The sequence below is a fragment of the Anopheles ziemanni genome, chromosome 3, assembly GCF_943734765.1.
Source record: "Anopheles ziemanni chromosome 3, idAnoZiCoDA_A2_x.2, whole genome shotgun sequence".
Classification (NCBI taxonomy): domain Eukaryota; kingdom Metazoa; phylum Arthropoda; class Insecta; order Diptera; family Culicidae; genus Anopheles; species Anopheles ziemanni.
The window spans coordinates 83,546,829-83,558,972 of record NC_080706.1 but is presented as its reverse complement, the minus strand read 5'-3'; the positions used below and the strand labels follow the sequence as shown (position 1 = coordinate 83,558,972).

Here is a 12,144-nt window from a genome sequence, read left to right as displayed (position 1 = left end):
TTGCAAAATCACAATTAATCGTAGTCCTCCAAATAGCCAATCTGCTGTTTCACATCGCCATGCAACCTATTTACGCTCTCAGCCTCATTTAAGAATGATATTTTATCGGTCTCCTCCTATTCCTTCTAATCGAACAATTTCAAACACATCATAAGCGGGCATTCATATCTCTTTTCCACAGTATTTCCTAGCCATGACATGATAAAATGGTATCGTGTGTCGTTTTGGCCACAGTTTCATGTGAAGATATGAATTCCTCGCAAAAAAAAGGTAAGACATCGAATGTGGAATAAATGTAGAACGAGGTAATCGTTCCCAAACTGTAATTAGTTTGCAATCAGTACTGTTAGATTACCACCGAGGCCTTTCATCATCTACTGTTTTTCCACCCACTAAGAATAGAACAAAAAAAAATTTGACGAAATCAATAGTCCGACCACTCCATAAAGGAACGTGCGCCCTGTAGACGGATTAGAACCAACCTGACTTGAGGATGGCGACAAACGTCAGGACCAACAGCCCATTTCCCAACATGATCAGAGTGGCTGCGCTTTCTTTGTTCTTTTCCATCCTAGAAGGCATAGTTGAGGTGCTTGGTGTAGTCGTTTGAACTTCGGGTGACGTGGCTATTTTCGTGGTCGGTTCTAGTGCCTGGTGCAGCTTTCCCAAAGCAGCAGTTTGGCAGCATATATCGTTCTGCTTCTGGAAGCCATGTATGCAGTTAGCGTTCTTGTTGTCAACCGGCGTTTCAACTCCCGAGAGATTGAAATGATCCACTATCTGCTTCTGTCGGTCGCACTGGAAATTGTTACCCTCCAAGTATACCTTTCTCAGATTACCATTGTTTTGCGTCAGCTGCAACGCCTCCAGGTCGGAGATAAGCGTATGTGTGAGTCGGAGAATCTCCAGCTTTTTCATAGGCGCGAGCACCTTCATTTCCAGGTTTGTGGTGATGAGATTGTTGTTGGAAAGATCGAGCAGCTCCAACGATGGTAGGGCGACATTGTCCTTGTTCTCGACGTACATCATACCTACATCGGACAGCACCAGCGAGCGGAGACTATCTAGTCCCTTGAAGCGACCAAGATCGACCGTGTCCTCGAATGGCAGTTCCTTGTTGCCGCTAAGCATCAATATCTCCAGCTTTGCCAAGCGTGTTAGGTTTGAGATATCCGAAAGATGGTTCGAATCAAGTATTAATTCGGTCATCGTTGTACTATCCTTAGTCTGATGCACTATCACTTTCGAGATACGGTTATTTGACGCATACAGGCGCTCCAGCTTGGACGGGATCACTACAGAGCTCAAGTTCGCCTGGACCACGGTGAGCGCTTTCAGTGTGGGGAAAGCCGTAAGAAACTCCGTCGGAATGTGATTCAGCGTGCTGTCTTCGAATACAATGTGCTCTACCTTGGGCGACGCCGGTGCTTTGAAGACAAAGTTCGTATCGTTCGCACGGTAAACCACGCTACGGAACACACAAACATGCTCATCCTGCCGCTTTTCCACGGTGCATTCATGGATGGTGTTAGCCAAAGCAATACAAACCAGGCTGCATACGATCGCTAGCAAAGCAGTGAAGCTGAAAAAATAATAATAAAGTTTAAATTAACAAAGAACATAATAATTTCCAAAAGACCATTGTTGCCGTAACAGTGCAAAGTGTTTCTAATAAATAAATAAAAAATATAACAAACGAATATCCAGACACTCTGAAGCCTCTACAATTTTTCAACAAAATGAACGTATTTTCGAGTTTGTTTTTCTCGAGGATCAATGGTAGACCACGGAGATGCTCCTGTGGTTTTGATTTATCGGCCTACTGTTGATTGTCGGAGTCGGATTGTAGAGTATTTTTCTCGTTAGCATACTGAACACTTGTATCAGTTTGTTTACTCAGCCAACGGCAGTGATAAAATAAACATGGCAGGAAGTTCGAAGCTGTTTATTTACTGCTATTTTTCTCTTCTTGGATCTCTCCCAAAGCAAACCAAAGTTCTACCTGCATAACAGAGGAGTTTTAATTTGGGTATAAGAAATGTTCCATGGTACTTTGATTTATCAACTATTCGCACCAACAGAGACTATCTGGATGCAAGTGTAAATTCCTAAAATTGGTTACTGTCGTAATTAATTATTCAAAACATAGTTGTTAGGTCAATTTGTTCAACCTTTTAATATTGGCCGTGAAAACACTACTGGTACTAGTTCAGAAACACACATACCATTTTGTTACTGAGAATAAATAAAGTGATGGTTAACGTTTACGTGCAACTTTCGCATCACAGTAATAATCCATTTATTATTTCACGTAACTGACACCACGTGTATGGAGGTGGGGTGGAAAAAAATCTCTTCTTGTCGCGAAGTTTGTTCATAATTCGTTAACGAACTTCACCTTGCGAGTGCCAATGAGAAGAAAACACGAATATACTTCAACAAATCAATGGCTACCGTGCTACTTGTTATTTCCAGACTTGAACACAACCTTTCCTTCCTTTTCCACCGAGACATTGATGTGTTCGAGACACGTTGATATGTGCAACACGGTGACCGGCAGGTGGAGACCGTGCGAAAACCAAAACACGCCACCGGAACAAGACAGCGGGGCCACAGGTCTTAACCGCATGCGCCAAATTCTGTCTAGCTAGCCGGCAAACGAACGTTGGTTTTATTTCAATTTAACATTCTCTCTCTCTCTGTCTGTCTCTTGAACTTGCCCTCCATACTCAAATCGAACCACATTCCCATCCCTCGCTCCAACTGCAATCGGCTGCAATTTGTCTAGCGATGACGCGATGGGCGACGGAAAAAGTAGATTCCATGTTGAGTGTGATGAAAAATACTATTTAAACAGGCCTTATGGGCGCTAGATTTTTGTTCAAACTAGTAACACGTGTACCTTCTGCAATCGGTACCATACGGTTGAGTCCACAATAACTTACCTGATTGGAGGCTGCATTTTAAAAAGGGTTCTATCTGGACGTCTCCGCACAGTACTCGATAACGGCAACGTTCTCGACCAAAGGTTCACGAAATACTGACTGAACTGCGAGAGAGCGCATCGATCCAAGAGCGATACACTATGGCAGGGGTTGGCACACGTTTTTCGATGTTCAGGGGCTAGAGTATACAAGATATCCGACGTGCAGCATGAAATCAGTTGTTGGGTCGTACTTTGGCGACTCCGGAAGTATACGTTAATTTTGTCTACGGTTGCTCACTAAAGTATCCGCTCAGTCACAATTTTCAACATTACAGGTTTTATTTATTTAGGCATCCTGTGCCTTAAAAATGATACATGCGGCAAGTGATACTCTATCACATGTCGTATTTTAACTTTCCCACAGTTTCAGAAATACGATTCTTCTCTCTCTTTGTTTAGGCGGTACCTACTTAATTATGATGAAAAGGTATCTTTCTGTTCAACATTCGTTTAGATGTTTTATGTTGGCTCAAATAACCAACGGACAAAAAAGGCTTTAACTTGAAAGATGCAACTGTACGAAAACACCCTTGGGAACTGTATTATCGGAGAGGGTGGGTAGCAAAGTAATAGTAATAGCACCTGTTATCCCGTGCTCAATAAATACCCCATCAATATATTGTTCCACCATAAGATTTTTTGTAGATAAGAAACAGAAAAAGAGAACTTAGCAAATGTTGCAATCCGAAAAAAATTGAAAATAATATTGATGTTCAGAAAATTATCAATCCAACAGGAAAGTAAGGATATCTGTCTTGCTAGTCGTGTAAATATTTTATGTTCTTGCTTTATTTTAGTGTTTCATGTTCTTTTGTGGCTCTGCCACGAACTAATTAATTCTTTCACTCCAATTACGCGAGTAACAAAAGATTGAGTCTAGGTCTCTAGTGAAACAATAAATTATTTATTTCATTTCACTAAACTATGCAACTCTCGCTACTACAAGTAACGGGTTACACGATTAATTACAACTTATAACGCTCGAGAACAGAATCATACTCTTATAATATATGCAAGTGCCAGGAAAACGACTTCGGTACGCCATCGACCGAGTAGGACCGCGACGGTAAGCTGTTCCTTTGATAGCAGTGAAACTTGCCAATCGTCTTCGTGACCGATTGTGGATGTGAAGGGTTGTGGGATGCGAAAAACGGAGCAGAAGGGTTATGTGTACGGGTATCAGTCGTCCAAGTTTAAAGGGGATGTTTTTTCTTAAGCTTTTGCAGGGAAACGATGAAGGGGGCGATCGCCTAACTTATGAACCGACGATGATGTTGTTGATCGGGATGTGTATCAGTTTCACGAAGAAACCGATGAATCCCATGATGCAGAATCCGATAGCGGTGGCAATAGCGATCTTCTGGAACTCGCGACGGTCGGGTTTAGTGCAGCGCTTAATTAGTCGGATGGAATCCTTGGCGAACGAGCGGCCTGGTTCGTAGAACTTTGCGAATTGATCCATGTTAACGCTACGCACCAGAAAACAGATATTGTAGAAACTTTGTTTCACTTATTATGATTAAAACTTTCACCATGCGTTACACTTACCGTCAACAGTTCTTGGAGATCGTATCCAGCAATACACGGTCTGAATTAAGCAAAACTTGGAGATGGAATGAAAGCGACGTACTAACCACGACTACGGTTCACAAGTTTGTGTCCGTTTTGGATTCCACGTCGAACGCAAAATACTTCAACGTCACCCGGGGTCGTGTAGTGTTGGCAGAATCTAGATTCGGAAGATTCGACGACTCAATCCCTTGACGGAATCTGAAGGAGTAGATCCCGACGAATTTGAATTAGGTTTAATTTGTTTGAGATTTGAATTGGATTGCACACGATTTTTTCAGAAAAATCCTGCTACTCTTTATAAATTAAATTGATTGAATCAGCTAATTTCCTTATTTTTGTCAAGATGGATAAGAGATGATTGAAGTATCGTATTGTGTTCTTATTCTTCTTCTTTTCTTGCCCGCTCACATTTGAGCACGTCGTGCTGACATGGCCTGGTAACCAATCGCTCTCCAGGGAGCACAATCCATGGCTGCACCTCTTCATCCCCGGTCACATTCATGGGGATTTTGCTCTACCGAGCTCGCTGAGCTCCTCGACGACGTATTGTGTTAAAAAGAAGCTTTATAACTTCTGATTTTTGTTCCTAAATCATTCAATGAATTCAACTCATGAAATAATCGGCAAGTTGTATGTGCACGCATGATATGGCTGAGTAGGATTTGGAACTGGAGAACCGGATCTCACACTAGGATTGATTCGAAACATTCGAGTCTCGTAAGAAATATGATTTTCCCACCACTACTGTGGCAAGTAGTCAAATAACAGCTGTAACGCATGTTACATGACAACAGACGTCGAAAGTAATGCATCGTGATTTATTTTCACTAGGTTTCACGATTTTAAATGATATGATAGCAGCAGGATGTTTAAAATAGAAACTTGATTTTTCTACTGGTTGGTACATTATTAAATGTGTAATGCAACGATTATTGATGTTTAAACTATCATTATTGATCAATTTTATCAAAAGTTGACAGAACGTTTTGTCTAACCGAATGCTGTTATAGTGACATGTTTATAATCCTTAGCTGAATAACCAAAACATGACTTCACAACCTATAATTTGTAGATAAAACCAGAGTAACAATGAAAACTAACTTTGTGCCTCGCGTTAATCAGGTATGAATAGAGTTTTTTCGTAAACAAACCAACATTTATCGAGTGCTCTTGTTTTAGTTGGACTCCATTCAACTGGACAGCGAAATACAGAACCTGCTGCGGCAACAAATTCAAAACATCCTCCAGTGTCTACCGGTGAACTACAATCAAATACTGCAAGCACCGATTTTTATAATAGCTTTTATATTAACGTTTGTTTACAGCCAGGCCTTTTAAGTCACCTTCAACCGGAGATAAACTTTGTGCTCAACTCGGCGCTATGGAACTTTTCTCTTCCCAAGTCGTATGCAACGTTCGGCCAGCAAATGTTGTCGATAGCATACGAAAAAGACCAATTACCCTCGGCAAAGCTGGGTCTTCACTACCTGCTAACGACGTTGCTTCCCTATATTAAGGAAAGTTGCCAATTCCGTCTAACCAGTTGGTCGCTGCTGCAACGAGTTCTTTCTGTAGTGGAAAATGCGCTCGTTTTGTTCAATCTGTTGAATTTCTTCAAGTTCCTTAAATCAGGCAAACAACCATCGCTGGTGGACTGTTTGCTGCGCATCAACCACCGTTCTCTGGACGGCGCAAAGCGTCGAACTATCGGATACTCCTACATGACGCGCGAGTTGGTTTGGGCCGGGTTTATGGAGTTGCTGGGATTCACCATACCGTTTATCAACTACCATTCGTTGAAGCGAAAGTTAAGAAACGCCCTACGGCTTGACCCGTACCAGCAGCCTGTCGAGCGGGTTGAACTGACCTCGGAAAGCAAATGCGCTTACTGCAACGAACGTGTTATCCTTCCTCACCACATGGGTTGCAGTCATGTGTTCTGTTACTATTGCCTTAAGGGCAATCAATTAGCTGACGAGGGATTCGAATGTAACGTCTGTGACTACCGGAGCGATTCGTTTAAGAAAGTTTTAGTTTTGTAGTAAAGTGATTTTTGTTTTTCTGCTTGTTATTGGATGAGGTTACACATTAGTACGATGTACGGGTTAAAAGTTTACGGAAAATAATTACAAAGTTCACTATGATTAAGTAATGTGTTGCAAAATTCCCTGCCGAATCAATTGTTCGCACTGCAGCTTCGGTAAGTAATGCTGGCTGTTCTTCTTCAACAAAATGATTTCGCCATTCTCGAGCTCGAACTTTCCATAATCAGTCAGGCAGCGAACCTCGATGTACAGCGATTTCGGTGGTTTGATGTCATTTGTGAGGTTTAATCCATACCCGTCGTGGATAGAGGCCATGTATTCGGCGAGTATTTTCGAGTACTTGTTGAACCACAAAGATTCCGGTTCGTTAATGCACGCCTTAATCTCTGGAGGAAGCGTAGCACCGACATGCCACCGGAGGGCTTTCAGTCGAAACAGCCGGTTCGCAAGATATGCCAGGACGCACCGTTTTTGGCGTTGAATCAGCTTGTGCCGGTACAGGACCAGTGGAAGGAACTTGCGGTCACGAGTTTCATTGAAGGTTATGCTACAGAACACGGAACGGAAGGTTATTGAACAGTCTCCAATCGCGCTATGGTATGGTCTTACGCATGAGCATAGTTTTCTTGGTAGATCTTTGAAATATCCTCCAGAACCGATCGAACGCCATCATCCTACACAAGGGTAGACAATGTTACTACTGTTATGAATGAAAAAGTATGAGCTGTTTGAAAACTTACATTAAATGCGGGGATAGGGTCGGTTGACCTTTCAAACTCTCTTATCAATTCGAACCCTTTATCGGAAGTCATAGTCTTCACTTGCGAGACGAATAAGGCTTTATAGCACGAAGACACTTTCCAATGAATGAAGCATTTACTTTAGGAAGATAAACACATAAAATTAAATATCCGAAATGATGTTGATCGAAAAATTAAAAGCGCGGTAAATAATTGTTTACATGTGAACTTACACTGTTAAATATTTAGGTGCGATTTGTTCAAAGATACAGTGATTACCACGCGACACATCATGATGGAGCTGCTATTTTTAGAATTCATCCGTTTGATACTGTTTTGTTAGTTTGTGTGCTTTAATTATGAATCTTATTACAAATTAATCAAATTGTAGTTGATCTATAAATATAAAGTGTTCCAATATATCCCCGGGAGATAATAATGTAATTTTTAACATATCGTGGTCCAACCGAGACCGACTGTGATTCGGACAAGGTTATTACAGTCTTTTGATACTTGTGGTAAATTTACCTTGATACAGGATGACATTTGGATCGAAACTTCTTCGCTATTTCTTTTAAAAATAATGTAAACATAAACAAACCAGGGAGCTGAGTCACCCTCCCACGGTGAATGACTACGGTTATGGAATAGGGGATTTCATGTCCACCATATTGATTAAACTCAAGTGTCAAATATTGTTTATAAACAAAGGGAAAACGACGAGCACTGACGACAATTTTCCCTTTTCTGGAGGACCCATCCTTACTCATCGGATACCTTGATGAGAACGCCTATCTGGGACAACTGCGTATCGGCAGCAACTTTCTGCACTTTTCGGCGGCAACCAGATAGCACAAGCCTGCTTCAGACAGGCCTGCGCCTGCAGGTGGTTTCATTCACCTGCTTCCTGCTTCACTAGCTTGATCAAGAAGCAAGACAACGTTCCGTCGTCCACATTGCCTACTGTTCCGTTGACCGTTTCGCACTTTGGAAGACCCTTCAACGTGTACGCAAACACCTGACCAATAGCAACATGCAACGCGGGATCTTGGTCAACTTCAGTAGCCTAACCGAGACAACACCTTCCGGAAGTAGTACTCCCGATCGCCAACGGCCAAATAACCGTGGCAGTGAGCAGCATCCTTGCAAATCTGCCTTCGTGTGCGCTCAAATTATGCAAAATTTTACTTAAAACAGACACAATTACCACAACCGCAATAGTACTCCCCAACACAACGGTCATTCTAAAAGCAAACAATATTAACCGGACTGTCAAAGGTTTCTTGTATTTTTCTTTTGACGATTTGTCAAAATGCTCTACAGTATTTGACCAGAGTATTACATTAGACCATGCACCCTCCGAACACCATCGTTAGCTTTATTTCGACGTTTTAATCCCCCACAAAATACGGCTATATTTTGGAGGTCTGCGGGGGATTCATCTTCGTTGGTTTTTTGTTTTGTTTGAAACCGGTACGGCAAAACCTTTTCCGCCCATGGCTAGTGAATCCGATATACGTGCTATCCTTACTCGTGCCTTGGATGCCGATGAGGCTGGCAGGAAAGATGAGGCCATCAACCTGTACGGACAGGCAGTGGAGCAAATACTGCGGCTGGATGATCGCGAAAAGAAAGACAAGTTGAGCAAGTTTGCCAAACAAGCGCTTGACCGGGCGGAGGAGCTGAAAGGGATTAAGTACACCGGCCACAATCCGGTTCCGGGCGCAAGTCTCACGCCGACCGCTTCAAATCCTGTCGTTCGTAGTAGTGCAAATTTGGGTAAGGTTGAGGTAATGGTTGGGCTTCACTTTGACTGATGAAATACAATGTATTCTGCTGTTCAGCTAGTCCATCTCGTTCCGGACCAACGCTTGCGATAAGTGGCAGCAAGCATGCCTACACGAACGAAGAAAAGAAGGTGCTCGAGCATACGTCACACATTAACGCGAAGGTTTACGTCCCGTTCATGGACATTGATCTGGTGGAAAAGTTCCACTTCCCGATGCCGTACACCGACAAGGACGGCTACCTCGAACTGGCCCCGAAACAGAAGCGCGACTTTGTCAGCTGGGTGCGGGTGAGCGAGCTCAGCGAAAACCCGCAGCTGATCGTAGGTGACCATGCCGATTTCTACAGCATACGGCAGACAGTCGTCTCGGACTGCAGTTTTGTGGCATCGCTGGCGGTCGCATCGCAGTTCGAGAAAAAGTTCAAACGACGCATACTGACGTCGATAATTTATCCACGTAACAGCAAGGACGAGCCAGTGTACAATCCAAGCGGGAAGTATTCGATCCGCATGCACGTGAATGGCATCCCGCGGAAGGTGGTGATTGACGACTATCTCCCGCTCGGACGCTACAATCAGCTGTTGTGCTCGTATTCGAGCAATAAGAACGAGTTTTGGGTGTCACTGCTGGAGAAGGCGTATATGAAGCTGATGGGAGGCTACGACTTCCCGGGTTCGAATAGTGTAAGTCTTAAGGGGTTTCCCTGCAATCCATTAGTTATTTTTTTAAAATGAATTCATCATTTGTAGAATATCGATCTTCACGCGCTAACGGGATGGATTCCGGAGCGAGCATTGGTGAAATCGAGCGAACCGGATTTTAATGCCGATGCCGTGTTCGCCAGACTGCAGGAGGGCCTTAGTATGGGCCGGTGTCTGGTGACGGTCGCTACCGGTGAACTTTCGGACGCGGAAGCCGAACGGACTGGGCTCGTATCGACGCACGCGTACGCCGTGCTCGATATGCGCGTCGTGGATGGCGTGAAATTGCTGCAGCTAAAGAACCCTTGGTCGCACCTCCGCTGGCGGGGCAATTACTCCGAGCTGGACGTGATCCACTGGACATCGGAGCTCCAGCGGACACTCGGTTATGATCCGAAGCTTGCGGCCACATACGACAACGGCGTGTTTTGGATCGACTATCCTTCGATCATAAACTTCTTCGACGTATTCTACCTGAACTGGGATCCGTCGTTGTTTCAGTACACCTACTGCATTCACCAGTCGTGGAGTGCCGGCGTTGGCCCGACGAAGGATGCGTACAACGTGGGTGACAATCCGCAGTTTAGTTTAACCGTGCCGGCGGGCCGCGGGTCGGTCTGGATACTGCTTACCCGACACATCACGAGCATTGAGGATTTCCGGGAGAACCACGAGTACATAACGGTGCTGGTGTACAACAGTGGCGGCAAGCGGGTATACTATCCGACCGATCCACCACCGTACATCGACGGGGTGCGCATCAACAGTCCGCACTATCTGTGCAAGATCCGGCTAGATCCAAACTCGGAACGCCGGTATACGTTGGTCGTTTCACAGTACGAAAAAACGGCCACCATCTATTACTCGCTGCGGGCCTACAGTAGGACAAAATTTGAACTCAAACAGCTGGGCCCGCGCTATCAGACCGTTGAAAATGTAAGTGTTTCTGCTCTTAAAGCTTCCGATTTACAACTGATTTGTTCCTTCACCTCTCCCTCAATCAGCTGAACGGTGAATGGAAGGGAAAGACGGCGGGTGGCTGCCCTAACCATCCGCTGACGTACAAAAACAATCCGCTCTACCGGCTTCACATTGGTCCGGCCGACATGAGCGATCTGGTGATCGAACTGCGCGGCCCCAAGGTGTATCAGGTCGGCCTTGAGCTGACGGTGGCTTCCCTGGAGGACTCCACCGTAACGGCACCGTTCGTGGCGGAGAAGACGGGCGTGTACCGGTCGGGGTTCTGTGTGCTCGACCTGGCGAACATTCCGGCCGGTGTGTACCACGTGCGGCCGTCCACCTTCCTACCGGAGCAGGAATCACCATTCTTTCTGAAGGTGAAATCAACAACGAACGTGGTGGTAGAGAAGCTTAACTGAAGATCACCAAGAGCGCGCAGCTTTTTGTTAAAAAGTCCATTTTACCAAGCAAAGCTTTACCATTTTAACGTGTTAATTGTTCACCATATTTGGTTTATTTTGTTATAATCCGTATACTCGCTGTTACCGCTACCAATCGAATGTATAATGATGAAAATAGTTTTAAATGTGAAAATAAAGTTAAAAAATAAGAGAGATTGCTTTAACATTCAGCAATAATGTTCGTTAGTTTCAATTAAAACATTTAGTAAGGGATCCATTTGTAACCCAGTGTAAAACGTTCTTTCTTTTTACACAGGTGAAAAAAGCTCAAACCTCAACATCTGATTACGATTCCTTCTGAGAGAACTTAAAGAGATTCCTTTTGATTTTAGCTACCATTTCTTCTAGTTTCAATCCAAATACTTTGTATTGGGTCTATTTATAGACAAAGCATAATCATTTCATTCTGCACGGGTTATAAAAACTGTAGCTTTATACCAGATTTCGTAGCATTCGTGTTGAATTATTTTGTTCTTGGGCCACTGGGCTTAAGAAAAGCTAATTTTCCCTTTATTTTTCCCAAACCCAAAAAACCGGTTTAAATTGTAGTAACGGTTTAAATTGTAGTTGATTGGCTTTGAATATTGTTTTGTCAAGCAGGATTTTTCGGTCAGATATTTTTTTTCTTTTCAAATTATTAGTTCAGGGCATGATGACATTATATTTTAGTAATTTTGCAAATGCTGTTCGTTCTGCCTGCTTTGGTCCATCAGGACAATCAAGGTTGGTCCCATTGGTGTTATTTGGACGGTTGCTCGCGATGTCATCTCTTGTAATGTAGACCGAAGAATTTAATTTACTCCGAGCTACATCATGATGATCATCATAATCGCCTGATCGCTGGTGGTTTAATCGAATGTCCACCTTCTGCCACTTCCTCCCGAACCCT

General features: G+C 43.6%; 5 protein-coding genes across 5 annotated transcripts; 2 read left to right on the top strand and 3 right to left on the bottom strand.

Moving 5' to 3' along the window:
- Positions 1-471: 471 nt before the first annotated feature.
- Positions 472-2,962, bottom strand: LOC131285653 (leucine-rich repeat-containing protein 15-like). Its single transcript, XM_058314510.1, has 2 exons — positions 2,946-2,962; positions 472-1,582 (listed from the first exon to the last, which is right to left on the bottom strand). The coding sequence occupies exons 1-2, from the start codon at positions 2,960-2,962 to the stop codon at positions 472-474; spliced, it is 1,128 nt and encodes a 375-aa protein (XP_058170493.1).
- A 907-nt stretch (positions 2,963-3,869) lies between these two features.
- Positions 3,870-4,665, bottom strand: LOC131287341 (protein transport protein Sec61 subunit gamma). Its single transcript, XM_058316381.1, has 2 exons — positions 4,535-4,665; positions 3,870-4,455 (listed from the first exon to the last, which is right to left on the bottom strand). The coding sequence occupies exon 2, from the start codon at positions 4,446-4,448 to the stop codon at positions 4,242-4,244; it is 207 nt and encodes a 68-aa protein (XP_058172364.1). The 5' UTR covers positions 4,449-4,455; positions 4,535-4,665; the 3' UTR covers positions 3,870-4,241.
- A 933-nt stretch (positions 4,666-5,598) lies between these two features.
- Positions 5,599-6,691, top strand: LOC131286373 (peroxisome biogenesis factor 2). Its single transcript, XM_058315320.1, has 3 exons — positions 5,599-5,680; positions 5,738-5,815; positions 5,884-6,691. Exons 1-3 carry the CDS (start codon positions 5,648-5,650, stop codon positions 6,598-6,600), a joined length of 828 nt encoding a protein of 275 aa, XP_058171303.1. The 5' UTR covers positions 5,599-5,647; the 3' UTR covers positions 6,601-6,691.
- On the bottom strand, positions 6,599-7,478 carry LOC131286374 (DNA replication complex GINS protein PSF1-like). The gene is made up of 3 exons (XM_058315321.1): positions 7,344-7,478; positions 7,213-7,277; positions 6,599-7,150 (listed from the first exon to the last, which is right to left on the bottom strand). The coding sequence occupies exons 1-3, from the start codon at positions 7,413-7,415 to the stop codon at positions 6,703-6,705; spliced, it is 585 nt and encodes a 194-aa protein (XP_058171304.1). The 5' UTR covers positions 7,416-7,478; the 3' UTR covers positions 6,599-6,702.
- Positions 7,479-8,717: 1,239 nt separating this feature from the next.
- On the top strand, positions 8,718-11,395 carry LOC131286925 (calpain-7-like). Its single transcript, XM_058315936.1, has 4 exons — positions 8,718-9,122; positions 9,188-9,816; positions 9,883-10,770; positions 10,839-11,395. The coding sequence occupies exons 1-4, from the start codon at positions 8,840-8,842 to the stop codon at positions 11,211-11,213; spliced, it is 2,175 nt and encodes a 724-aa protein (XP_058171919.1). The 5' UTR covers positions 8,718-8,839; the 3' UTR covers positions 11,214-11,395.
- The last annotated feature ends 749 nt before the right edge of the window (positions 11,396-12,144 follow it).